Source organism: Oncorhynchus mykiss, chromosome 3, assembly GCF_013265735.2.
Source record: "Oncorhynchus mykiss isolate Arlee chromosome 3, USDA_OmykA_1.1, whole genome shotgun sequence".
Lineage (NCBI taxonomy): Eukaryota > Metazoa > Chordata > Actinopteri > Salmoniformes > Salmonidae > Oncorhynchus > Oncorhynchus mykiss.
Window position 1 is genome coordinate 73,415,656 of NC_048567.1, and position 25,934 is coordinate 73,441,589.

The window sequence follows — 25,934 nt, forward strand, 5'->3', positions numbered from 1 at the left end:
TTAACTGTAGGTCTATAACCCCTAACCTGTAGAGTAATATAATATTAACTGTAGGTCTATAACCTCTAACATATAGAGTAATATAATATTAACTGTAGGTCTTTAACCTCTAACCTGTAGAGTAATATAATATTAACTGTAGGTCTATAACCTCTAACATATAATATAATATTAACTGTAGGTCTATAACCTCTAACATATAGAGTAATATAATATTAACTGTAGGTCTATAACCTCTAACCTGTAGAGTAATATAATATTAACTGTAGGTCTATAACCTCTAACATATAATATAATATTAACTGTAGGTCTATAACCTCTAATCTGTAGAGTAATATAATATTAACTGTAGGTCTATAACCTCTAACATATAGAGTAATATAATATTAACTGTAGGTCTATAACCTCTAACATATAATATAATATTAACTGTAGGTCTATAACCTCTAACCTATAATATAATATTAACTGTAGGTCTATAACCCCTAACCTGTAGAGTAATATAATATTAACTGTAGGTCTATAACCTCTAACCTGTAGAGTTATATAATATTAACTGTAGGTCTATAACCCCTAACATATAGAGTAATATAATATTAACTGTAGGTCTATAACCCCTAACCTGTAGAGTAATATAATATTAACTGTAGGTCTATAACCTCTAACATATAATATAATATTAACTGTAGGTCTATAACCTCTAACATATAGAGTAATATAATATTAACTGTAGGTCTATAACCTCTAACCTGTAGAGTAATATAATATTAACTGTAGGTCTATAACCTCTAACCTGTAGAGTTATATAATATTAACTGTAGGTCTATAACCCCTAACCTGTAGAGTAATATAATATTAACTGTAGGTCTATAACCTCTAACATATAGAGTAATATAATATTAACTGTAGGTCTATAACCTCTAACCTGTAGAGTAATATAATATTAACTGTAGGTCTATAACCTCTAACATATAGAGTAATATAATATTAACTGTAGGTCTATAACCTCTAACATATAGAGTAATATAATATTAACTGTAGGTCTATAACCTCTAACCTGTAGAGTTATATAATATTAACTGTAGGTCTATAACCTCTAACCTGTAGAGTAATATAATATTAACTGTAGGTCTATAACCTCTAACCTGTAGAGTAATATAATATTAACTGTAGGTCTATAACCCCTAACATATAGAGTAATATAATATTAACTGTAGGTCTATAACCCCTAACATATAGAGTAATATAATATTAACTGTAGGTCTATAACCTCTAACATATAGAGTAATATAATATTAACTGTAGGTCTATAACCTCTAACATATAGAGTAATATAATATTAACTCTAGGTCTATAACCTCTAACATATAGAGTAATATAATATTAACTGTAGGTCTTTAACCTCTAACCTGTAGAGTAATATAATATTAACTGTAGGTCTATAACCTCTAACATATAGAGTAATATAATATTAACTGTAGGTCTATAACCTCTAACATATAGAGTAATATAATATTAACTCTAGGTCTATAACCTCTAACATATAGAGTAATATAATATTAACTGTAGGTCTTTAACCTCTAACCTGTAGAGTAATATAATATTAACTCTAGGTCTATAACCTCTAACATATAGAGTAATATAATATTAACTGTAGGTCTATAACCTCTAACCTGTAGAGTAATATAATATTAACTGTAGGTCTATAACCCCTAACCTGTAGAGTAATATAATATTAACTGTAGGTCTATAACCTCTAACATATAGAGTAATATAATATTAACTGTAGGTCTTTAACCTCTAACCTGTAGAGTAATATAATATTAACTGTAGGTCTATAACCTCTAACATATAATATAATATTAACTGTAGGTCTATAACCTCTAACATATAGAGTAATATAATATTAACTGTAGGTCTATAACCTCTAACCTATAGAGTAATATAATATTAACTGTAGGTCTATAACCTCTAACATATAATATAATATTAACTGTAGGTCTATAACCCCTAACATATAGAGTAATATAATATTAACTGTAGGTCTATAACCTCTAACCTATAGAGTAATATAATATTAACTGTAGGTCTATAACCTCTAACATATAATATAATATTAACTGTAGGTCTATAACCTCTAATCTGTAGAGTAATATAATATTAACTGTAGGTCTATAACCTCTAACATATAGAGTAATATAATATTAACTGTAGGTCTATAACCTCTAACATATAATATAATATTAACTGTAGGTCTATAACCTCTAACCTATAATATAATATTAACTGTAGGTCTATAACCCCTAACCTGTAGAGTAATATAATATTAACTGTAGGTCTATAACCTCTAACCTGTAGAGTTATATAATATTAACTGTAGGTCTATAACCCCTAACATATAGAGTAATATAATATTAACTGTAGGTCTATAACCCCTAACCTGTAGAGTAATATAATATTAACTGTAGGTCTATAACCTCTAACATATAATATAATATTAACTGTAGGTCTATAACCTCTAACATATAGAGTAATATAATATTAACTGTAGGTCTATAACCTCTAACATATAATATAATATTAACTGTAGGTCTATAACCTCTAACATATAATATAATATTAACTGTAGGTCTATAACCTCTAACATATAGAGTAATATAATAATAACTGTAGGTCTATAACCTCTAACATATAGAGTAATATAATATTAACTGTAGGTCTATAACCTCTAACATATAATATAATATTAACTGTAGGTCTATAACCTCTAACCTGTAGAGTAATATAATATTAACTGTAGGTCTATAACCTCTAACCTGTAGAGTAATATAATATTAACTGTAGGTCTATAACCCCTAACATATAATATAATATTAACTGTAGGTCTATAACCTCTAACATATAATATAATATTAACTCTAGGTCTATAACCTCTAACATATAGAGTAATATAATATTAACTGTAGGTCTATAACCTCTAACATATAATATAATATTAACTCTAGGTCTATAACCTCTAACATATAGAGTAATATAATATTAACTGTAGGTCTATAACCTCTAACATATAATATAATATTAACTGTAGGTCTATAACCTCTAACATATAGAGTAATATAATATTAACTGTAGGTCTATAACCTCTAACATATAGAGTAATATAATATTAACTGTAGGTCTATAACCTCTAACATTTAATATAATATTAACTGTAGGTCTATAACCTCTAACATATAATATAATATTAACTGTAGGTCTATAACCTCTAACATATAGAGTAATATAATATTAACTGTAGGTCTATAACCTCTAACCTGTAGAGTAATATAATATTAACTGTAGGTCTATAACCTCTAACATATAATATAATATTAACTGTAGGTCTATAACCTCTAACATATAATATAATATTAACTGTAGGTCTATAACCTCTAACCTGTAGAGTAATATAATATTAACTGTAGGTCTATAACCTCTAACATATAGAGTTATATAATATTAACAGTAGGTCTATAACCTCTAACATATAATATAATATTAACTGTAGGTCTATAACCCCTAACATATAGAGTAATATAATATTAACTGTAGGTCTATAACCTCTAACATATAGAGTAATATAATATTAACTGTAGGTCTATAACCTCTAACATATAATATAATATTAACTGTAGGTCTATAACCTCTAACCTGTAGAGTTATATAATATTAACTGTAGGTCTATAACCTCTAACATATAGAGTTATATAATATTAACTGTAGGTCTATAACCTCTAACATATAGAGTAATATAATATTAACTGTAGGTCTATAACCCCTAACATATAGAGTAATATAATATTAACTGTAGGTCTATAACCTCTAACATATAATATAATATTAACTGTAGGTCTATAACCTCTAACCTGTAGAGTAATATAATATTAACTGTAGGTCTATAACCTCTAACATATAATATAATATTAACTGTAGGTCTATAACCTCTAACCTGTAGAGTAATATAATATTAACTGTAGGTCTATAACCTCTAACATATAGAGTAATATAATATTAACTGTAGGTCTATAACCTCTAACATATAGAGTAATATAATATTAACTGTAGGTCTATAACCTCTAACCTGTAGAGTAATATAATATTAACTGTAGGTCTATAACCTCTAACCTGTAGAGTAATATAATATTAACTGTAGGTCTATAACCCCTAACATATAATATAATATTAACTGTAGGTCTATAACCTCTAACATATAGAGTAATATAATATTAACTGTAGGTCTATAACCTCTAACATATAGAGTAATATAATATTAACTGTAGGTCTATAACCTCTAACATATAATATAATATTAACTGTAGGTCTATAACCTCTAACATATAGAGTAATATAATATTAACTGTAGGTCTATAACCTCTAACATATAGAGTAATATAATATTAACTGTAGGTCTATAACCCCTAACATATAGAGTAATATAATATTAACTGTAGGTCTATAACCTCTAACATATAGAGTAATATAATATTAACTGTAGGTCTATAACCTCTAACATTTAATATAATATTAACTGTAGGTCTATAACCTCTAACATATAGAGTAATATAATATTAACTGTAGGTCTATAACCTCTAACCTGTAGAGTAATATAATATTAACTGTAGGTCTATAACCTCTAACATATAATATAATATTAACTGTAGGTCTATAACCTCTAACCTGTAGAGTAATATAATATTAACTGTAGGTCTATAACCTCTAACATATAGAGTTATATAATATTAACAGTAGGTCTATAACCTCTAACATATAATATAATATTAACTGTAGGTCTATAACCCCTAACCTGTAGAGTTATATAATATTAACTGTAGGTCTATAACCTCTAACATATAGAGTAATATAATATTAACTGTAGGTCTATAACCTCTAACCTGTAGAGTAATATAATATTAACTGTAGGTCTATAACCCCTAACCTGTAGAGTAATATAATATTAACTGTAGGTCTATAACCTCTAACATATAGAGTAATATAATATTAACTGTAGGTCTATAACCTCTAACCTGTAGAGTAATATAATATTAACTGTAGGTCTATAACCTCTAACATATAATATAATATTAACTGTAGGTCTATAACCTCTAACCTGTAGAGTTATATAATATTAACTGTAGGTCTATAACCTCTAACATATAATATAATATTAACTGTAGGTCTATAACCTCTAACATATAGAGTTATATAATATTAACAGTAGGTCTATAACCTCTAACATATAATATAATATTAACTGTAGGTCTATAACCTCTAACATATAGAGTAATATAATATTAACTGTAGGTCTATAACCTCTAACATATAGAGTAATATAATATTAACTGTAGGTCTATAACCTCTAACATATAATATAATATTAACTGTAGGTCTATAACCTCTAACCTGTAGAGTTATATAATATTAACTGTAGGTCTATAACCTCTAACATATAGAGTAATATAATATTAACTGTAGGTCTATAACCTCTAACATATAATATAATATTAACTGTAGGTCTATAACCTCTAACATATAATATAATATTAACTGTAGGTCTATAACCTCTAACATATAGAGTAATATAATATTAACTGTAGGTCTATAACCTCTAACCTATAGAGTAATATAATATTAACTGTAGGTCTATAACCTCTAACATATAGAGTAATATAATATTAACTGTAGGTCTATAACCTCTAACATATAGAGTTATATAATATTAACTGTAGGTCTATAACCTCTAACCTGTAGAGTAATATAATATTAACTGTAGGTCTATAACCTCTAACATATAGAGTAATATAATATTAACTGTAGGTCTATAACCTCTAACATATAGAGTAATATAATATTAACTGTAGGTCTATAACCTCTAACATATAGAGTAATATAATATTAACTGTAGGTCTATAACCTCTAACATATAGAGTAATATAATATTAACTGTAGGTCTATAACCTCTAACCTGTAGAGTTATATAATATTAACTGTAGGTCTATAACCTCTAACATATAATATAATATTAACTGTAGGTCTATAACCTCTAACATATAATATAATATTAACTGTAGGTCTATAACCCCTAACATATAGAGTAATATAATATTAACTGTAGGTCTATAACCTCTAACCTGTAGAGTAATATAATATTAACTGTAGGTCTATAACCTCTAACATATAATATAATATTAACTGTAGGTCTATAACCCCTAACATATAGAGTAATATAATATTAACTGTAGGTCTATAACCCCTAACATATAGAGTAATATAATATTAACTGTAGGTCTATAACCTCTAACCTGTAGAGTAATATAATATTAACTGTAGGTCTATAACCTCTAACCTGTAGAGTAATATAATATTAACTGTAGGTCTATAACCTCTAACATATAGAGTAATATAATATTAACTGTAGGTCTATAACCTCTAACATATAATATAATATTAACTGTAGGTCTATAACCTCTAACATATAATATAATATTAACTGTAGGTCTATAACCTCTAACATATAGAGTAATATAATATTAACTGTAGGTCTATAACCTCTAACATATAGAGTAATATAATATTAACTGTAGGTCTATAACCTCTAACATATAATATAATATTAACTGTAGGTCTATAACCCCTAACATATAATATAATATTAACTGTAGGTCTATAACCTCTAACATATAGAGTAATATAATATTAACTGTAGGTCTATAACCCCTAACCTGTAGAGTAATATAATATTAACTGTAGGTCTATAACCTCTAACCTGTAGAGTTATATAATATTAACTGTAGGTCTATAACCTCTAACATATAGAGTAATATAATATTAACTGTAGGTCTATAACCTCTAACATATAGAGTTATATAATATTAACTGTAGGTCTATAACCTCTAACCTGTAGAGTAATATAATATTAACTGTAGGTCTATAACCTCTAACCTGTAGAGTAATATAATATTAACTGTAGGTCTATAACCTCTAACCTGTAGAGTAATATAATATTAACTGTAGGTCTATAACCCCTAACATATAATATAATATTAACTGTAGGTCTATAACCCCTAACATATAATATAATATTAACTGTAGGTCTATAACCTCTAACATATAGAGTAATATAATATTAACTGTAGGTCTATAACCTCTAACCTGTAGAGTAATATAATATTAACTGTAGGTCTATAACCTCTAACATATAGAGTAATATAATATTAACTGTAGGTCTATAACCTCTAACATATAGAGTAATATAATATTAACTGTAGGTCTATAACCTCTAACATATAATATAATATTAACTGTAGGTCTATAACCTCTAACATATAGAGTAATATTAACTGTAGGTCTATAACCTCTAACCTGTAGAGTAATATAATATTAACTGTAGGTCTATAACCTCTAACATATAGAGTAATATAATATTAACTGTAGGTCTATAACCCCTAACATATAGAGTAATATAATATTAACTGTAGGTCTATAACCTCTAACATATAGAGTAATATAATATTAACTGTAGGTCTATAACCTCTAACATATAATATAATATTAACTGTAGGTCTATAACCTCTAACATATAATATAATATTAACTGTAGGTCTATAACCTCTAACATATAGAGTAATATAATATTAACTGTAGGTCTATAACCTCTAACATATAGAGTAATATAATATTAACTGTAGGTCTATAACCTCTAACATATAATATAATATTAACTGTAGGTCTATAACCTCTAACATATAGAGTAATATAATATTAACTGTAGGTCTATAACCTCTAACATATAATATAATATTAACTGTAGGTCTATAACCTCTAACCTGTAGAGTAATATAATATTAACTGTAGGTCTATAACCTCTAATCTGTAGAGTAATATAATATTAACTGTAGGTCTATAACCTCTAACATATAATATAATATTAACTGTAGGTCTATAACCTCTAACATATAATATAATATTAACTGTAGGTCTATAACCTCTAACCTGTAGAGTAATATAATATTAACTGTAGGTCTATAACCTCTAATCTGTAGAGTAATATAATATTAACTGTAGGTCTATAACCTCTAACCTATAATATAATATTAACTGTAGGTCTATAACCCCTAACCTGTAGAGTAATATAATATTAACTGTAGGTCTATAACCTCTAACATATAGAGTAATATAATATTAACTGTAGGTCTATAACCTCTAACATATAGAGTAATATAATATTAACTGTAGGTCTATAACCTCTAATCTGTAGAGTAATATAATATTAACTGTAGGTCTATAACCTCTAACATATAGAGTAATATAATATTAACTCTAGGTCTATAACCTCTAACATATAGAGTAATATAATATTAACTGTAGGTCTATAACCTCTAACATATAGAGTAATATAATATTAACTGTAGGTCTATAACCTCTAACATATAATATAATATTAACTGTAGGTCTATAACCTCTAACATATAATATAATATTAACTGTAGGTCTATAACCTCTAACATATAGAGTAATATAATATTAACTGTAGGTCTATAACCTCTAACCTGTAGAGTAATATAATATTAACTGTAGGTCTATAACCCCTAACATATAATATAATATTAACTGTAGGTCTATAACCTCTAACATATAGAGTAATATAATATTAACTGTAGGTCTATAACCTCTAACATATAATATAATATTAACTGTAGGTCTATAACCTCTAACATATAATATAATATTAACTGTAGGTCTATAACCTCTAACATATAATATAATATTAACTGTAGGTCTATAACCTCTAACCTGTAGAGTAATATAATATTAACTGTAGGTCTATAACCTCTAACATATAGAGTAATATAATATTAACTGTAGGTCTATAACCTCTAACCTGTAGAGTAATATAATATTAACTGTAGGTCTATAACCTCTAACCTGTAGAGTTATATAATATTAACTGTAGGTCTATAACCTCTAACCTGTAGAGTAATATAATATTAACTGTAGGTCTATAACCTCTAACATATAATATAATATTAACTGTAGGTCTATAACCTCTAACATATAGAGTAATATAATATTAACTGTAGGTCTATAACCTCTAACATATAATATAATATTAACTGTAGGTCTATAACCTCTAACAGAGTAATATAATATTAACTGTAGGTCTATAACCTCTAACCTATAGAGTAATATAATATTAACTGTAGGTCTATAACCTCTAACATATAATATAATATTAACTGTAGGTCTATAACCTCTAACATATAGAGTAATATAATATTAACTGTAGGTCTATAACCTCTAACAGAGTAATATAATATTAACTGTAGGTCTATAACCTCTAACATATAGAGTAATATAATATTAACTGTAGGTCTATAACCTCTAACATGTAGAGTAATATAATATTAACTGTAGGTCTATAACCTCTAACCTGTAGAGTAATATAATATTAACTCTAGGTCTATAACCTCTAACCTGTAGAGTAATATAATATTAACTGTAGGTCTATAACCTCTAACCTGTAGAGTTATATAATATTAACTGTAGGTCTATAACCTCTAACCTGTAGAGTAATATAATATTAACTGTAGGTCTATAACCTCTAACCTGTAGAGTAATATAATAATAACTGTAGGTCTATAACCTCTAACCTGTAGAGTAATATAATATTAACTGTAGGTCTATAACCTCTAACATATAATATAATATTAACTGTAGGTCTATAACCTCTAACATATAATATAATATTAACTGTAGGTCTATAACCTCTAACATATAGAGTAATATAATATTAACTGTAGGTCTATAACCTCTAACCTGTAGAGTAATATAATATTAACTGTAGGTCTATAACCTCTAACATATAATATAATATTAACTGTAGGTCTATAACCTCTAACATATAGAGTAATATAATATTAACTGTAGGTCTATAACCTCTAACCTGTAGAGTAATATAATATTAACTGTAGGTCTATAACCTCTAACATATAGAGTAATATAATATTAACTGTAGGTCTATAACCTCTAACATATAGAGTAATATAATATTAACTGTAGGTCTATAACCTCTAACCTGTAGAGTAATATAATATTAACTGTAGGTCTATAACCTCTAACATATAGAGTAATATAATATTAACTGTAGGTCTATAACCTCTAACATATAATATAATATTAACTGTAGGTCTATAACCTCTAACCTGTAGAGTAATATAATATTAACTGTAGGTCTATAACCTCTAACATATAATATAATATTAACTGTAGGTCTATAACCTCTAACCTGTAGAGTAATATAATATTAACTGTAGGTCTATAACCTCTAACATATAGAGTTATATAATATTAACAGTAGGTCTATAACCTCTAACATATAATATAATATTAACTGTAGGTCTATAACCCCTAACATATAGAGTAATATAATATTAACTGTAGGTCTATAACCTCTAACATATAGAGTAATATAATAATAACTGTAGGTCTATAACCTCTAACCTGTAGAGTAATATAATATTAACTGTAGGTCTATAACCTCTAACCTGTAGAGTAATATAATATTAACTGTAGGTCTATAACCTCTAACATATAGAGTAATATAATATTAACTGTAGGTCTATAACCTCTAACATATAGAGTAATATAATAATAACTGTAGGTCTATAACCCCTAACATGTAGAGTAATATAATATTAACTGTAGGTCTATAACCTCTAACATATAATATAATATTAACTGTAGGTCTATAACCTCTAACCTGTAGAGTAATATAATATTAACTGTAGGTCTATAACCTCTAACATATAATATAATATTAACTGTAGGTCTATAACCTCTAACCTGTAGAGTAATATAATATTAACTGTAGGTCTATAACCTCTAACATATAATATAATATTAACTGTAGGTCTATAACCTCTAACATATAATATAATATTAACTGTAGGTCTATAACCTCTAACATATAGAGTAATATAATATTAACTGTAGGTCTATAACCTCTAACATATAATATAATATTAACTGTAGGTCTATAACCTCTAACATGTAGAGTAATATAATATTAACTGTAGGTCTATAACCTCTAACATATAATATAATATTAACTGTAGGTCTATAACCTCTAACCTGTAGAGTAATATAATATTAACTGTAGGTCTATAACCCCTAACATATAGAGTAATATAATATTAACTGTAGGTCTATAACCTCTAACATATAGAGTAATATAATATTAACTGTAGGTCTATAACCTCTAACATATAATATAATATTAACTGTAGGTCTATAACCCCTAACATATAGAGTAATATAATATTAACTGTAGGTCTATAACCTCTAACCTGTAGAGTAATATAATATTAACTGTAGGTCTATAACCTCTAACCTGTAGAGTAATATAATAATAACTGTAGGTCTATAACCTCTAACCTGTAGAGTAATATAATATTAACTGTAGGTCTATAACCTCTAACATATAGAGTAATATAATATTAACTGTAGGTCTATAACCTCTAACCTGTAGAGTAATATAATATTAACTGTAGGTCTATAACCTCTAACCTGTAGAGTAATATAATATTAACTGTAGGTCTATAACCTCTAACATATAGAGTAATATTAACTGTAGGTCTATAACCCCTAACATATAGAGTAATATAATATTAACTGTAGGTCTATAACCTCTAACATATAGAGTAATATAATATTAACTGTAGGTCTATAACCTCTAACCTGTAGAGTAATATAATATTAACTGTAGGTCTATAACCTCTAACCTGTAGAGTAATATAATATTAACTGTAGGTCTATAACCTCTAACATATAGAGTAATATTAACTGTAGGTCTATAACCCCTAACATATAGAGTAATATAATATTAACTGTAGGTCTATAACCTCTAACATATAGAGTAATATAATATTAACTGTAGGTCTATAACCTCTAACATATAGAGTAATATAATATTAACTGTAGGTCTATAACCTCTAACCTGTAGAGTAATATAATATTAACTGTAGGTCTATAACCTCTAACATATAGAGTAATATTAACTGTAGGTCTATAACCCCTAACATATAGAGTAATATAATATTAACTGTAGGTCTATAACCTCTAACATATAGAGTAATATAATATTAACTGTAGGTCTATAACCTCTAACCTGTAGAGTAATATAATATTAACTGTAGGTCTATAACCTCTAACATATAGAGTAATATAATATTAACTCTAGGTCTATAACCTCTAACATATAGAGTAATATAATATTAACTGTAGGTCTATAACCTCTAACATATAGAGTAATATAATATTAACTATAGGTCTATAACCTCTAACATATAATATAATATTAACTGTAGGTCTATAACCCCTAACATATAGAGTAATATAATATTAACTGTAGGTCTATAACCTCTAACATATAGAGTAATATAATATTAACTGTAGGTCTATAACCTCTAACATATAGAGTAATATAATATTAACTATAGGTCTATAACCTCTAACATATAATATAATATTAACTCTAGGTCTATAACCTCTAACATATAGAGTAATATAATATTAACTGTAGGTCTATAACCTCTAACATATAGAGTAATATAATATTAACTATAGGTCTATAACCTCTAACATATAGAGTAATATTAACTGTAGGTCTATAACCCCTAACATATAGAGTAATATAATATTAACTGTAGGTCTATAACCTCTAACATATAGAGTAATATAATATTAACTGTAGGTCTATAACCTCTAACATATAATATAATATTAACTGTAGGTCTATAACCTCTAACATATAGAGTAATATAATATTAACTGTAGGTCTATAACCTCTAACATATAGAGTAATATAATATTAACTGTAGGTCTATAACCTCTAACCTGTAGAGTAATATAATATTAACTGTAGGTCTATAACCCCTAACATATAATATAATATTAACTGTAGGTCTATAACCTCTAACCTGTAGAGTAATATAATATTAACTGTAGGTCTATAACCTCTAACATATAGAGTAATATAATATTAACTGTAGGTCTATAACCTCTAACATATAGAGTAATATAATATTAACTGTAGGTCTATAACCTCTAACCTGTAGAGTAATATAATATTAACTGTAGGTCTATAACCTCTAACCTGTAGAGTAATATAATATTAACTGTAGGTCTATAACCTCTAACATATAGAGTAATATAATATTAACTGTAGGTCTATAACCTCTAACATATAGAGTAATATAATATTAACTGTAGGTCTATAACCTCTAACCTGTAGAGTAATATAATATTAACTGTAGGTCTATAACCTCTAACCTGTAGAGTAATATAATATTAACTGTAGGTCTATAACCTCTAACATATAGAGTAATATAATATTAACTGTAGGTCTATAACCTCTAACCTGTAGAGTAATATAATATTAACTGTAGGTCTATAACCTCTAACATATAGAGTAATATAATATTAACTGTAGGTCTATAACCTCTAACATATAGAGTAATATAATATTAACTGTAGGTCTATAACCTCTAACATATAGAGTAATATAATATTAACTGTAGGTCTATAACCTCTAACATATAGAGTAATATAATATTAACTGTAGGTCTATAACCCCTAACCTGTAGAGTAATATAATATTAACTGTAGGTCTATAACCTCTAACATATAATATAATATTAACTGTAGGTCTATAACCTCTAACATATAGAGTAATATAATATTAACTGTAGGTCTATAACCTCTAACATATAGAGTAATATAATATTAACTGTAGGTCTATAACCTCTAACATATAGAGTAATATAATATTAACTGTAGGTCTATAACCCCTAACATATAGAGTAATATTAACTGTAGGTCTATAACCTCTAACATATAATATAATATTAACTGTAGGTCTATAACCTCTAACATATAGAGTAATATAATATTAACTGTAGGTCTATAACCCCTAACATATAGAGTAATATAATATTAACTGTAGGTCTATAACCCCTAACATATAGAGTAATATAATATTAACTGTAGGTCTATAACCCCTAACATATAGAGTAATATAATATTAACTGTAGGTCTATAACCCCTAACATATAGAGTAATATAATATTAACTGTAGGTCTATAACCTCTAACCTGTAGAGTAATATAATATTAACTGTAGGTCTATAACCCCTAACATATAGAGTAATATAATATTAACTGTAGGTCTATAACCCCTAACATATAATATAATATTAACTGTAGGTCTATAACCCCTAACATATAGAGTAATATAATATTAACTGTAGGTCTATAACCCCTAACATATAGAGTAATATTAACTGTAGGTCTATAACCCCTAACATATAATATAATATTAACTGTAGGTCTATAACCCCTAACATATAGAGTAATATAATATTAACTGTAGGTCTATAACCCCTAACATATAATATAATATTAACTGTAGGTCTATAACCCCTAACATATAGAGTAATATAATATTAACTGTAGGTCTATAACCTCTAACATATAGAGTAATATAATATTAACTGTAGGTCTATAACCTCTAACATATAGAGTAATATAATATTAACTGTAGGTCTATAACCCCTAACATATAATATAATATTAACTGTAGGTCTATAACCCCTAACATATAGAGTAATATAATATTAACTGTAGGTCTATAACCCCTAACATATAATATAATATTAACTGTAGGTCTATAACCTCTAACCTGTAGAGTAATATAATATTAACTGTAGGTCTATAACCTCTAACATATAGAGTAATATAATATTAACTGTAGGTCTATAACCCCTAACATATAATATAATATTAACTGTAGGTCTATAACCCCTAACATATAGAGTAATATAATATTAACTGTAGGTCTATAACCCCTAACATATAATATAATATTAACTGTAGGTCTATAACCTCTAACCTGTAGAGTAATATAATATTAACTGTAGGTCTATAACCCCTAACATATAGAGTAATATAATATTAACTGTAGGTCTATAACCTCTAACATATAATATAATATTAACTGTAGGTCTATAACCCCTAACATATAATATAATATTAACTGTAGGTCTATAACCTCTAACCTATAATATAATATTAACTGTAGGTCTATAACCCCTAACATATAGAGTAATATAATATTAACTGTAGGTCTATAACCTCTAACATATAGAGTAATATAATATTAACTGTAGGTCTATAACCTCTAACATATAGAGTAATATTAACTGTAGGTCTATAACCCCTAACATATAGAGTAATATAATATTAACTGTAGGTCTATAACCTCTAACATATAGAGTAATATTAACTGTAGGTCTATAACCCCTAACATATAATATAATATTAACTGTAGGTCTATAACCTCTAACCTATAATATAATATTAACTGTAGGTCTATAACCTCTAACATATAGAGTAATATAATATTAACTGTAGGTCTATAACCTCTAACATATAGAGTTATATAATATTAACTGTAGGTCTATAACCTCTAACATATAGAGTTATATAATATTAACTGTAGGTCTATAACCTCTAACATATAATATAATATTAACTGTAGGTCTATAACCTCTAACCTATAGAGTAATATAATATTAACTGTAGGTCTATAACCCCTAACATATAGAGTAATATAATATTAACTGTAGGTCTATAACCTCTAACAGAGTAATATAATATTAACTGTAGGTCTATAACCTCTAACCTGTAGAGTAATATAATATTAACTGTAGGTCTATAACCTCTAACATATAGAGTAATATAATATTAACTGTAGGTCTATAACCTCTAACATATAGAGTAATATAATATTAACTGTAGGTCTATAACCCCTAACATATAGAGTAATATAATATTAACTGTAGGTCTATAACCTCTAACCTGTAGAGTAATATAATATTAACTGTAGGTCTATAACCCCTAACATATAGAGTAATATAATATTAACTGTAGGTCTATAACCTCTAACATATAGAGTAATATAATATTAACTGTAGGTCTATAACCTCTAACCTGTAGAGTAATATAATATTAACTGTAGGTCTATAACCTCTAACATATAGAGTAATATAATATTAACTGTAGGTCTATAACCTCTAACATATAGAGTAATATAATATTAACTGTAGGTCTATAACCTCTAACAGAGTAATATAATATTAACTGTAGGTCTATAACCTCTAACATATAGAGTAATATAATATTAACTGTAGGTCTATAACCTCTAACATATAGAGTAATATAATATTAACTGTAGGTCTATAACCTCTAACATATAATATAATATTAACTGTAGGTCTATAACCTCTAACCTGTAGAGTAATATAATATTAACTATAGGTCTATAACCTCTAACCTGTAGAGTAATATAATATTAACTGTAGGTCTATAACCTCTAACATATAATATAATATTAACTGTAGGTCTATAACCTCTAACATATAGAGTAATATAATATTAACTCTAGGTCTATAACCTCTAACATATAGAGTAATATAATATTAACTGTAGGTCTATAACCTCTAACATATAATATAATATTAACTGTAGGTCTATAACCTCTAACCTGTAGAGTTATATAATATTAACTGTAGGTCTATAACCCCTAACATATAGAGTAATATAATATTAACTGTAGGTCTATAACCCCTAACATATAATATAATATTAACTGTAGGTCTATAACCTCTAACCTGTAGAGTAATATAATATTAACTGTAGGTCTATAACCTCTAACATATAGAGTTATATAATATTAACTGTAGGTCTATAACCTCTAACCTGTAGAGTAATATAATATTAACTGTAGGTCTATAACCTCTAACCTGTAGAGTAATATAATATTAACTGTAGGTCTATAACCTCTAACCTGTAGAGTAATATAATATTAACTGTAGGTCTATAACCTCTAACCTGTAGAGTAATATAATATTAACTGTAGGTCTATAACCTCTAACATATAGAGTTATATAATATTAACTGTAGGTCTATAACCCCTAACCTGTAGAGTAATATAATATTAACTGTAGGTCTATAACCTCTAACATATAATATAATATTAACTGTAGGTCTATAACCTCTAACATATAGAGTAATATAATATTAACTGTAGGTCTATAACCTCTAACCTGTAGAGTAATATAATATTAACTGTAGGTCTATAACCTCTAACATATAGAGTAATATAATATTAACTGTAGGTCTATAACCCCTAACCTGTAGAGTAATATAATATTAACTGTAGGTCTATAACCTCTAACATATAATATAATATTAACTGTAGGTCTATAACCTCTAACATATAGAGTAATATAATATTAACTGTAGGTCTATAACCTCTAACATATAGAGTAATATAATATTAACTGTAGGTCTATAACCTCTAACATATAGAGTAATATAATATTAACTGTAGGTCTATAACCTCTAACATATAATATAATATTAACTGTAGGTCTATAACCTCTAACCTGTAGAGTAATATAATATTAACTGTAGGTCTATAACCTCTAACCTGTAGAGTAATATAATATTAACTGTAGGTCTATAACCTCTAACCTGTAGAGTAATATAATATTAACTGTAGGTCTATAACCTCTAACCTGTAGAGTAATATAATATTAACTCTAGGTCTATAACCTCTAACATATAGAGTAATATAATATTAACTGTAGGTCTATAACCTCTAACCTGTAGAGTTATATAATATTAACTGTAGGTCTATAACCTCTAACATATAGAGTAATATAATATTAACTGTAGGTCTATAACCTCTAACCTGTAGAGTAATATAATATTAACTGTAGGTCTATAACCTCTAACATATAGAGTAATATAATATTAACTGTAGGTCTATAACCTCTAACATATAGAGTAATATAATATTAACTGTAGGTCTATAACCTCTAACCTGTAGAGTTATATAATATTAACTGTAGGTCTATAACCTCTAACATATAGAGTAATATAATATTAACTGTAGGTCTATAACCTCTAACCTGTAGAGTAATATAATATTAACTGTAGGTCTATAACCTCTAACCTGTAGAGTAATATAATATTAACTGTAGGTCTATAACCTCTAACCTGTAGAGTAATATAATATTAACTGTAGGTCTATAACCTCTAACATATAGAGTAATATAATATTAACTGTAGGTCTATAACCTCTAACATATAGAGTAATATAATAATAACTGTAGGTCTATAACCTCTAACCTGTAGAGTAATATAATATTAACTCCTGCATAACTATGTATTTCTTGTAGTAAAATAGTAGCTACAACAAATGTTAATTTTGTCTCTGGAACAGGAGAAAAGAAATTGGATTTCTTTCTTTCAGCATCTCTTGAGAGAATGGGAATGTGCGGTTAGGAACTCAATCACATAAAACTGACAGTATTTCAAACACATAAATGCATCCAAGTCAAACTGAAATCTCATCAGAAATATGTTTGATCGTTTTCACAGTGTTTCATTTCTTTACAACCGGTCAAACTGCTGTCATTTGTAAATGGGAAGAATGGTATGTTTTCTCCCCGGCCCCTAAACATCCTCGTTGCACGAGAGAAGCAGAAATGAAAGAGTAAACTGGACGATTTCTGACATTCTGGTGAGCAGCGCTTTATTTAGTCTTCTAGAGCAAGAAGTTATGACCGAAGAGAAGTTTCATGTATCTTATTATAGACGAGTTGACAAATACCCTACCAAATGTCAGAAATGATAACGAAAAATATCAATTGGGCTTAAATCATTTTATAATAAGCACCCCATGTGAAAAATCCTTCCTTCATCCCTGACTGACACACACACACACACACCTGCGAGTTAATGATGCGGATGGTGGTCTTGTTCCCCACGTCCCTCTCATAGCCCTCTGTAGGTGCTGTGTTGAACCGCAGAACTGCATCATGGGAATCTGGGGGTTAGGCAAAGACAACATAAGTCAATTTAATGTCACTGAACAAAGAAAATGAAATGCCACTCAGTCAAGAAAATGAAATGCCACTCAGTCAAGAAAATGAAATGCCACTCAGTCAAGAAAATGAAATGCCACTCAGTCAAGAAAATGAAATGCCACTCAGTCAAGAAAATGAAATGCCACTCAGTCAAGAAAATGAAATGCCACTCAGTCAAGAAAATGAAATGCCACTCAGTCAAGAAAATGAAATGCCACTCAGTCAAGAAAATGAAATGCCACTCAGTCAAGAAAATGAAATGCCACTCAGTCAAGAAAATGAAATGCCACTCAGTCAAGAAAATGAAATGCCACTCAGTCAAGAAAATGAAATGCCACTCAGTCAAGAAAATGAAATGCCACTCAGTCAAGAAAATGAAATGCCACTCAGTCAAGAAAATGAAATGCCACTCAGTTAAGAAAATGAAATGCCACTCAGTTAAGAAAATGAAATGCCACTCAGTCAAGAAAATGAAATGCCACTCAGTCAAGAAAATGAAATGCCACTCAGTCAAGAAAATGAAATGCCACTCAGTCAAGAAAATGAAATGCCACTCAGTCAAGAAAATGAAATGCCACTCAGTTAAGAAAATGAAATGCCACTCAGTCAAGAAAATGAAATGCCACTCAGTTAAGAAAATGAAATGCCACTCAGTTAAGAAAATGAAATGCCACTCAGTCAAGAAAATGAAATGCCACTCAGTCAAGAAAATGAAATGCCAGTCAGTTAAGAAAATGAAATGCCACTCAGTCAAGAAAATGAAATGCCAGTCAGTTAAGAAAATGAAATGCCACTCAGTCAAGAAAATGAAATGCCAGTCAGTTAAGAAAATGAAATGCCACTCAGTCAAGAAAATGAAATGCCACTCAGTCAAGAAAATGAAATGCCACTCAGTCAAGAAAATGAAATGCCACTCAGTCAAGAAAATGAAATGCCACTCAGTTAAGAAAATGAAATGCCACTCAGTCAAGAAAATGAAATGCCACTCAGTCAAGAAAATGAAATGCCACTCAGCTAAGAAAATGAAATGCCACTCAGTCAAGAAAATGAAATGCCACTCAGTCAAGAAAATGAAATGCCACTCAGTCAAGAAAATGAAATGCCACTCAGTCAAGAAAATGAAATGCCACTCAGTCAAGAAAATGAAATGCCACTCAGTCAAGAAAATGAAATGCCAGTCAGTTAAGAAAATGAAATGCCACTCAGTCAAGAAAATGAAATGCCACTCAGTCAAGAAAATGAAATGCCAGTCAGCTAAGAAAATGAAATGCCACTCAGCTAAGAAAATGAAATGCCACTCAGCTAGGAAAATCAAATGCCACTCAGCTAAGAAAATGAAATGCCACTCAGCTAAGAAAATGAAATGCCACTAAGCTAAGAAAATGAAATGCCACTCAGCTAAGAAAATGAAATGCCACTCAGCTAAGAAAATGAAATGCCACTCAGCTAAGAAAATGAAATGCCACTCAGCTAAGAAAATGAAATGCCACTCAGCTAAGAAAATGAAATGCCACTCAGCTAAGAAAATGAAATGCCACTCAGCTATGAAAATGAAATGCCACTCAGCTAGGAAAATCAAATGCCACTCAGCTAGGAAAATCAAATGCCACTCAGCTAGGAAAATCAAGCATCATTCAATTTAGACAATCAAGTGTCATTAACTAAGTCAAAGAGAAATATGGAAGGCCAATCAATCAAGTGCTCATAAAGGACCAGCTCCTAGATGGCATCCAACAGTCTGTCTTCTGTTTACTCTGGTCAAATACTATGATTTAGATGGTCCAGAGTGTTCACTCTGGTCCAATACTTTGATTTAGCTGGTCCAGACGGTTTACTCTTGTCAAATACTATGATTTAGCAGGTTAAGGTGGTGGCTCAGGGGAAATAGAACAAACAGGATTCACACACACACACACGTTAACCTACGGCTGAAACAGACAAAGAGGGTTATATCCACAAAGAGCCCAACATAGAGAGAAAGAGAGCGTGAGAGAGAGAGAGCATGAGTACCTGCATCTTATTTACCTCCTGAGACACTGCAGTTGAGCTGAAGCACTTCACTAGCAAGTCTCCCTGGCCTGAAAGAATTGACCTCCCTCCCTCCATCCATAGAGACAGAAAAAGCCCTCTGCTTTCAGCCATAGTCAAAACACTTGAGCTGAATGACTGGTAAGCGTGAATAGCCATTTGACATGAACAATCCGGTACATGAACGATCTGGTGCAGGATTCAGCTCTGTTCTTTGTACATGACAGTGTCACTACTCATAGACACAGAAAGAGCGCAGCCTTGTGGTCAACGTGTGTAACTGAAGGGACTTTGACAGGCACTGGTCTGCTCTTCCAGTATGACCCATCATCAATCACCACCAGGAAACAACATTTTCAGACTGAACCTAGTCTAGCCTAGAGGCTATCAACAGGCTAGTACACAGCATAGAGACAGGGAGTGTGTCCTACTGGCCTGCACACACATGAACGTACACAGATACACACATAGGCCTCCACGCACGCACACACACACAGTTATGATTGATGGTCATGGCTAAACTCAGCCACTCTTAATCAGTCTCTCTCCGCTGGTCGAGCAGTCCATTGTGACTTCAGCAGGGCTACATGACACTAGGATGAACGATCATGTATGGTTGAGCTGACACTTCAAAGGATGGGCTTCCACAGCAAAGCTATCCTCCACTTCCTCAATGACACCAGTAAACAACGTGGAAGCTATTGGCATTCAGTAGATCAACACTTAGCTTAACCCCTGTGGACAGACTCCAAGTTCTCACTGACATTCAAAGAGTAGGTTTTGGTCTTCATGCCTCTAGCTCGTACGGCCGATGGACAGGACCATTTCTGATAGAGTAATGTTACTGCATACACAGTCTTCATCTCAAAAGGGCCTTCTTAGATTTCAAATGAACAGCCATGTACAAGCCACATGGTCATGGCTCTAATAGTGACTAAGGTAAGTGATAGCCAAGGAATGGGGGTCTATTTGGAATTCAGAAGGACGGTGTGTGATAGGGGGTGGAGGTGGAAAGATGTGGAGGGAGAGAGTGGTGAGGGGACTTGAACATAAAAGGCCGTTGAGGGTGTTATTCAGTCAATTCACAACATGGTGGCAGCAAAACAGTACAGATGACAATAGATTCAAAAGACCTCTCACTTTACGGACTATAATCTCACTCACTCACTCACTCACACACACACACACACACACACACACACACACACACACACACACACACACACACACACACGGGAAGGAAAGGATGGGAAGACAGGAAGGCATTTCCACCTCAGGAGTTCAGAAACACCTACTGGGACTATACGGTTCTATCTAGATTTTGGTCAAAATGTAGTTATTGACATAGCCTTATTCCGTTCAGTGTTCTCTACCTAAATAGTATTATAAATACCCTAATTCATGTTGTTAAGTTCAAACCAATGAGGGTTCTGAACTTTAAAGTCAACTATCTCAGAATTTTCTTTTAGCAGATAGAACCTTATCTTACCTTAAGCTCTCAATTTGGCATAACTAAGTGTGATCAATGTGGTTTTATTTCCTGTTCGCCAATCTATACAGTTAATTAAACTAGATTTGTCTCTTCTAACCTCACAGAGGTTCAATACTGAATGAGTTTATTATGTGGCTCATCACAAAGGCCTTTATCATGCAGGAGTTCCCCCTAGGCCGTTCAGTCGGTTGTTTGGTCGGTCGGTTGGTGAGTGGCCGTTGTTGCTTCTAGATGCTTACACTTCACAATAACAGCACTTACAGTTGGCGGGGGCAGCTCTAGTAGGGTAGACATTTGACAAACTGACTTGTTGGAAAGGTGGAATCCTATGACGGTGCCACTGAGCTCTTTAGTAAGACCATTCCACTGCCAATGTTTGTCTATGGAGATTGCATGGCTGTGTGCTCGATTTTATACACCTGTCAGCAACGGGTGTGGCTGAAATAGCCGAATCCACTCATTTGAAGTGTCCACATACACTATATATACACATACACTATATATACACATACACTATATATACACATACACTATATATACACATACACTATATATACACATACACTATATATACACATACACTATATATACACATACACTATATATACACATACACTATATATACACATACACTATATATACACATACACTATATATACACATACACTATATATACACATACACTATATATACACATACACTATATATACACATACACTATATATACACATACACTATATATACACATACACTATATATACACATACACTATATATACACATACACTATATATACACATACACTATATATACACATACACTATATACACATACACTATATATACACATACACTATATATACACATACACTATATATACACATACACTATATATACACATACACTATATATACACATACACTATATATACACATACACTATATATACACATACACTATATATACACATACACTATATATACACATACACTATATATACACATACACTATATATACACATACACTATATATACACATACACTATATACACATACACTATATATACACATACACTATATATACACATACACTATATATACACATACACTATATATACACATACACTATATATACACATACACTATATATACACATACACTATATATACACATACACTATATATACACATACACTATATATACACATACACTATATATACACATACACTATATATACACATACACTATATATACACATACACTATATATACACATACACTATATATACACATACACTATATATACACATACACTATATATACACATACACTATATATACACATACACTATATATACACATACACTATATATACACATACACTATATATACACATACACTATATATACACATACACTATATATACACATACACTATATATACAGCAGTATGTACAGTACATGTATTCTTGCTATGACAGACAATGCAGAGATAAGACCATCCAATGGTTACTGATAACCACAAACACACACAAAAACACAGTCACCAGAGTCCGGTTTCACCAACCAACCGACCATGAAATGGGTTTCCATGGCTGAACAGCTGCACACAAGCCCAAGATCACCATGCGCAATGCCATGGCTACACAGACTATTTGCATTGCCCCCTCACCCCACCCTCTCTTTTACACCGCTGCTACTCTCTGTTATTATCTATGCATAGTCACTTTAATAACTCTACCTACATATTACCTCAATTACCTCGACTAACCGGTGCCCCTGCACGTTCTCTCTCTACTGGTACCCTCTGTATGTAGTCTTGCTATTTTACTGTTGCTCTTTAACTACTTGTTACTTTTATTTCTTATTCATATTTTTTTAAACTACATTGTTGGTTAGGGGCTTGTAAGTAAGCATTTCATTGTAAGGTCTACACCTGTTGTATTTGGGCGTATGTGACTAATAAAATTAGATTTTAAGTGTCGGATGGAGTGGTGTCAAGTTCCCTGCCATTGGACTCTGGAGCAGTGGAAACACGTTCTCTGGAGAGATGAATTACGCTTCACCATCTGGCCTGCACAGAGCCCTGACTTCAACCCCATCGATCACCTTTGGGATGAATTGGAACACCGACTGCGAGCCAGGCCTAATCGCCCAACATCAGTGCCCGAACTCACAAATGCTCTTGTGGCTGAATGGAAGTCAGTCCCTGCAGCAATGTTCCAACATCTAGTGGAAAGCCTTCCCAGTAGAGTGGAGGATGTTATAGCAGCAAAGGGGGGACCAACTCCATATTAAAGCCCATGATTTTGGAATGTGATGTTCGACGAACAGTTGTCCACATACTTTTGGTCATGAAGTGTATAAATCTACATTATGGATGTTAAATCGGTTAGCCGCCAGAAAATTTGTTTGACCGGCCATGCTTATCAGTCTATAAGTTCATTTGCATAATTTTGTGGAATAAAATTGGAGCGTGTGCATTTTCGTTAGTCGTCGTGCATTTTATTTATCAAGCGCACAGAATACAGAGCCTAGTTTGAGGAGCAGATAGCCTACCCCCTGTCAGACAGCGCTAGAGTAGCTCCTCAAAAAGCCTGTAGGCTACTTGAGTGAACTCTGCTTTTGTATGCCCAGTAATTATGCAACAAGTAACAATTCAAAATTCAAATCGAGTGTAAAAAACTTGTGGCCCCGATCAAAAAGGAGCTATTTTTATTTCTCAATCTCAACTCGTAAAGTGTTTGAAACTTGAACGATTTACTTTACTTCAAATAATGAGTCATGTCTTACCTTGCTTCAAAGTAGCCTTGCGAAAATCCATCCATAGAAACGTGGAGGCCATGATTTTATAAAAACTTCCTTGTGCCATAGACCAGCATTTCTCTCCTGTTCTATTGATTTTTATATCAAATTTTATTTTGTTGTCCAGAAGCCAAAGGCAAAATCCTAGTCATAATAGCAACCCATCTTAGTAGTCGCTATAAACCCTTTTCTAGTGCACGAACCCCTGACGTAACGCACATACAGTGCCTTGCGAAAGTATTCGGCCCCCTTGAACTTTGCGACCTTTTGCCACATTTCAGGCTTCAAACATAAAGATATAAAACTGTATTTTTTTGTGAAGAATCAACAACAAGTGGGACACAATCATGAAGTGGAACAACATTTATTGGATATTTCAAACTTTTTTAACAAATCAAAAACTGAAAAATTGGACGTGCAAAATTATTCAGCCCCTTTACTTTCAGTGCAGCAAACTCTCTCCAGAAGTTCAGTGAGGATCTCTGAATGATCCAATGTTGACCTAAATGACTAATGATGATAAATACAATCCACCTGTGTGTAATCAAGTCTCCGTATAAATGCACCTGCACTGTGATAGTCTCAGAGG

General features: G+C 30.1%; 1 protein-coding gene across 3 annotated transcripts in view; it reads right to left on the minus strand.

Annotated features, from left to right (window-relative positions):
- The window catches only part of st6gal2a (ST6 beta-galactosamide alpha-2,6-sialyltranferase 2a), a 166,952-nt gene that overhangs the window by 77,486 nt on the left and 63,532 nt on the right, over nucleotides 1–25,934 (minus strand). For all 3 annotated transcript variants that reach the window (XR_005051374.1, XM_036975117.1, XM_036975116.1), the window contains exon 3: nucleotides 18,890–18,987. Coding sequence is in view for 2 of the 3 variants with exons in the window: in XM_036975117.1 (XP_036831012.1) it covers nucleotides 18,890–18,987 (98 nt within the window). In the remaining variant the exon portion in view is untranslated. The remainder of the gene's footprint in view (nucleotides 1–18,889; nucleotides 18,988–25,934) is intronic.